We start from the raw sequence: 4,763 nt of genomic DNA on the forward strand, positions 1-4,763 counted from the left end.
TTACGGATTAAGTAATTTATATTAGATAAACCTCACGTAGAAAATAAGCCATTCATTTTTTTGTCGACCAAATTCGACACTCTCATTGACCTTAATTCAAAAACGTCTTGCTTGGTGGGCAAACAACGAAAAACTGCCCCCTGCTGGAGAACGACAGATTTTCCGCCGATTTGGGCCTCTCTCTTCCTCTTCCTCTTCCTTTCTGCTACGACGCAATTGTATAGATCTCTAGAAGTAAATGGGGAAACACATCAACACCGGTTTGGTCAGAATATTTCACCGTGATCAATCGGAAGTGGGGGACGCAATTTAATTAACAGATCTCTCGAAGTAAATGGGGAAGCACATCAACACGGGTTTGGTCAGAATATTTGACTGTGATCAATCGGAAGCAGGGAACCGGTGGGACAGGTAGGTCTGGCAGGTAACCTAACAAAAAGCCTGCTCCGCAACAAACTATGTTTTATTCACTGGTTGCACTTCCACGAGTAGAGTTTGAGTCGGGACACCAACGACCGGGCAAAAAACATCATGTTACCTTTACTAGTTGCAACTGGTGTTGTAGTTGCAGTGTATATTGTCCTTGTTAAAACTATTTTCAAAAGCTCCAAATTTAAAGGAAATGCAGCGATGGCAGGGAAGACTGTAATAGTAACAGGTACGTTTGTTAGCCTTTAAACATGTTTGACTGCTTTGTAAGCATGTTGGACTGCTTTGTAAGTCTGATAACATTTAGGATATTTACCTAAATAATACATTCATTGGTGTTGTCTGTCTCACGCAGCCTATCATATTTATCTAATTTGGGTTTTTAATCCGGTTTGTTTTGCCTCTGGAACTCCGAATTGTATTTTAATATTTTATGTCAAAGTCAATTTTATGTCAATGTTTTGTTCTACCTGTAGGTGGCAACACTGGCATTGGGAAAGCCACTGCTCTGGAGCTTGCCAGGAGGGGTGCAAGAGTAATCCTGGCATGCCGCAACCAAGAGAAAGCAGAACTTGCTATAAGTGATATAAAAAGGGTACAAGAATCTTAGAATAATCAATAATTCCACATGTGTATTCGAATATTCATTAGTTAGATGTCACGTTATCATTTGAAAATATTGTATGCCTGTAAATATCCGACCTGGATTCAGATACTATTTAGGGTATTTCAATTACTTTCAAAGGCATTTGGAAGTAAGAATTTAGATTATTTTATTTTTAAATTGAAGTAGTCAATATTGGAATATATTTGGAAATACACTGAGAAATTATTTTTCAAATACACAAATACACTGATTCAAATACACTCCCATTCATTTCACCATTTAACCCAGGAAATTACTTTCAAATAGTAAGCTATTTATAGGAAATTATTGAAAATATTTGATTTGGGACACAAAATTTAAATACAATAAAATAAGCTCTGGCAAATATAGGCCTAACAAATTGTGATTTCAGGAGACAGGCAGCACTGATGTGGTGTACATGCAGTTGGACCTGGGGAGCCTTCAAGCAGTGCGTTCTTTCACCGAGACCTTCCTGAAGACCGAGGCTAGACTGGATCTTCTCATTAACAATGCTGGTTAGTGGTCATATTTTTTTTCTCTTAATTGTGTTCGCAAGAAAACATGAGTAGAAAAAGGCTATTGAACCATCTGTGGTCTCTCCTTCAGGTCTGGTGGCAGATGGGCGCACTGCTGATGGCTTTGGTATTGAGTTTGGGGTCAACCACCTTGGCCACTTCCTGCTGACCTGTCTGTTGCTGGACCGCCTGAAGGAGGGCACTGGGGGCCGTGTTGTCACACTGGGCTCCATGGCCTATCGCTGGGGCAACATCGACTTTGATGCCCTTATCACTAATAAACACCTGGGCACTGGGAGGTACAGCTGGCAGTTCTTCCACGCGTACTGCAACAGTAAACTGTGCAATGTTCTCTTCAACCACGAGCTGGCCAAGAGACTGAAGGGTACCAATGTCACTTGCTACAGTGTTCACCCAGGTTGGTCATTTCCTTCAAGATTATTAAATGGTATATCTGTCACTATGAATCACAATGAGTCCTGATACATTCTACACATCCTAGGATACATGCTAAGGGTATTTGTTTTCCTGTGTTGGATCATTGAAAGTTCACCTGTTTTCTTTTTCTTAACCTATTATGTTTTTCCCACTGTAGGAGTAGTGAAAACAGAGCTATCCCGAAACTGCAGCCTGTGGCAGAGATTCATCATTGAGCCAATAGCTAGACTGTTGTTCCTGGATCCAGAATCCGGTGCCCAGACCACTCTCCACTGTGCCCTCCAGGAGGGTATCGAGCCCCTGAGTGGACGCTACTTCTTCTGCTGTGCGCCGCAGGACGTGGTTGCCAAGGGCAAAGACGACGCTGTGGCCAAGAAGTTGTGGGAAGTTAGTGAACGGCTGAGTGGCCTGTTCTAGGAAAAAGGCACATTGTTACACTGCTTTTGATTTGGTGGGTTTACAGATCTGGGGGAAAATGCTTATTGAACACTCATCAAAATGGATCAATGTGACAAGAAACTGCTCATACATTAGCTGATCGCCTTTTCACTAGAGCATTGATGTTGGTGACATCCTGTTTGTGGTGTGTCTTGTATTGATGATGATCAGTGTGTAGTAAGTGTGCCAGTTCAGTCTAAAGACTTAGGAAGCTCTTGTAAAAACTGTTTGACTTATTATAATAAAAAAGATTCCAAGTGATTGGGCTTGATTGGATTTCCTTAGGCTTTGACTTATTGTTGCCATCACTGTATTATCAAATAGAATAGAGCTCTCTATTGGATATGAAACGGTGACTAATTCCAGCATGTAACCGAACTAGTGATTGTATTGGGCCTATGCATGTAGTGTAATTAGGCTGCATACTCTAGCTTGTATAACTTTTATTGGAGCTTCTGTAGTGGGCTCATGGTCTTATGATGAGGCCTCGCCTGAGACTTCAGAATCAGTTGCCCTCGGCCCCAGAGGGGGTCTAATAGTCTATACGTTTTTTTTTCCCCTGTGGGACGCTGCCGTGACATTGTATTCCTTGACACCAGAGGCATTTGCTTGGGTGTGACGAAGTGACTGGCTCACTGAAAGAACATCCTTCACACACCCTTCACCTTAATCTTTGCATGAGACCGTATATCAGCAGTCAGACAGGTCACACCAGTTTCTCAGAACAGCTCTGAACCTTGGCCTCATTGTCTCCAAGTGCTCTCATCACTTAACTACTCAACAATGTGGTTTAAGCACCTGCTGCAACAGGGCCTGCCTTTGTCTGCTAGGATGGGTGAGATGGTAGGGCCTTGTCAAATGTGTTCACTGTCAATCATTCTATCAACTATTTTCTACACAAGTGTATTTTGTTGACTTTGCCTAAGGCACATACAGAGTGGGGTAAAACGGAGTTCCAGTTCTCTTTGCCTTCCATTTTGACCTAGCTACAAAAGGACTTGAAATTACAGGAGCTCTTCTCTCTGAATGAGTTTAAAGCTAGGGTAAAAACTGTGGTTGACAATGAAGCAGTGGTGGAAAAAGTACTCCATTTTCATACTTGAGTAAAAGTAAAGATACATTCATAAAAAAATGACTCGAGTAAAAGTGAAAGTCACCCAGTAAAATACTACTTGAGTAGCAAACCAGATGAAACAAAGCAAACCAGCAAGATTGTATGTTTTATTTTTTTTATTTACAGATAGCCAGGAGCACATTCCAACACTCACACATCATTTACCAACTAAGCATTTGTCTTTAGTGAGTGTGCCAGATCAGAGGCAGTAAGGATGACCAGGCATGTTCTCTTGATAAGTGCATGAATTGGACAAATTTTCTGTCCTGCTAAGCATTCAAAATCTGCTAAGCATTCAAAATGTAACAAGTACTTTTGGGTGTCAATAAAATTGTAAGGAGTAAAACATACATTTATTTAGGAATGTACTAGAGTAAAAGTTGTCAAAAATATGAATAGTAAATTAAAGTACAGATACCTCAAAAAACTACTTAAGGAGTAAAACATACATTTATTTAGGAATGTACTAGAGTAAAAGTTGTCAAAAATATGAATAGTAAATTAAAGTACAGATACCTCAAAAAACTACTTAAGTAGTACTTTAAAGTATGTTTACTTAGGTACTTTACACCACTGCAATGAAGTGGGGGGCTATCAATGTTTTGATGCACCACACCTCCCCAAATAACTTTTGTCTGTTCAATGTGTACATTTATGTTTTTAAATTGTAGTGTTTTATGTTGTAAAAATGTGTTTTAAACTTTGCTGCTGTTTTGAACCAAAAATTCAAATTTTAAAACTATTTGTGACATGTATGGCCATGCAATATCATAAATGGACACTAGAGGATAGTGTTGAATCTCGTAGTAGGCATTTTCACCATAAAGGATGAAGAAAAAATATTGTTTACTTCCTGGAGGAGGCAGTCTTGAAAGCGTACAGACATGCTGGTTGGATAACAGTTCGTGTTAGTGATGACTGGCACTGTTCTGGATCTTCAGAAAAGTACAACATCAAACTAATTAGCATAATATGTTTAAATTCAGATCATATTTTTTTGTAAGTTTATTTTTCACGATGTTGTGTCCAGTGTTCATACCTTTTAGTAGCTTTGGGACACCAAAGATAAACTTTTAGCAAGCTGGTTGGCAAGCATGCCTTGCTGGATCCTTGATGCTGAAGGACATCTGCCTACCTGATGGTAGAGGTAAAAGTTTATTTATTTTATAGCTATCATTCCAGCGTTCTATAAGTTGACCGT

General features: G+C 39.8%; 1 protein-coding gene across 1 annotated transcript; it reads left to right on the top strand.

Annotated features, from left to right (window-relative positions):
* Positions 1-430: 430 nt before the first annotated feature.
* Positions 431-2,709, top strand: LOC110533877 (dehydrogenase/reductase SDR family member 13). The gene is made up of 5 exons (XM_021618450.2): positions 431-658; positions 906-1,024; positions 1,449-1,572; positions 1,664-1,990; positions 2,168-2,709. Exons 1-5 carry the CDS (start codon positions 532-534, stop codon positions 2,425-2,427), a joined length of 957 nt encoding a protein of 318 aa, XP_021474125.2. The 5' UTR covers positions 431-531; the 3' UTR covers positions 2,428-2,709.
* The last annotated feature ends 2,054 nt before the right edge of the window (positions 2,710-4,763 follow it).

Source organism: Oncorhynchus mykiss, chromosome 10 (assembly GCF_013265735.2).
Source record: "Oncorhynchus mykiss isolate Arlee chromosome 10, USDA_OmykA_1.1, whole genome shotgun sequence".
In the NCBI taxonomy this organism is placed as follows: Eukaryota; Metazoa; Chordata; class Actinopteri; order Salmoniformes; family Salmonidae; genus Oncorhynchus; species Oncorhynchus mykiss.

Bases quoted from the DNA above. Each gene is read 5' to 3' on its own strand.
- LOC110533877 (XM_021618450.2), top strand. From the start codon at position 532: ATGTTACCTTTACTAGTTGCAACTGGTGTTGTAGTTGCAGTGTATATT. The intron at 1,025-1,448 runs GTACAAGAATCT...TTGTGATTTCAG, and splicing joins CTATAAGTGATATAAAAAGG to GAGACAGGCAGCACTGATGT. The intron at 1,991-2,167 runs GTTGGTCATTTC...TTCCCACTGTAG, and splicing joins TTGCTACAGTGTTCACCCAG to GAGTAGTGAAAACAGAGCTA.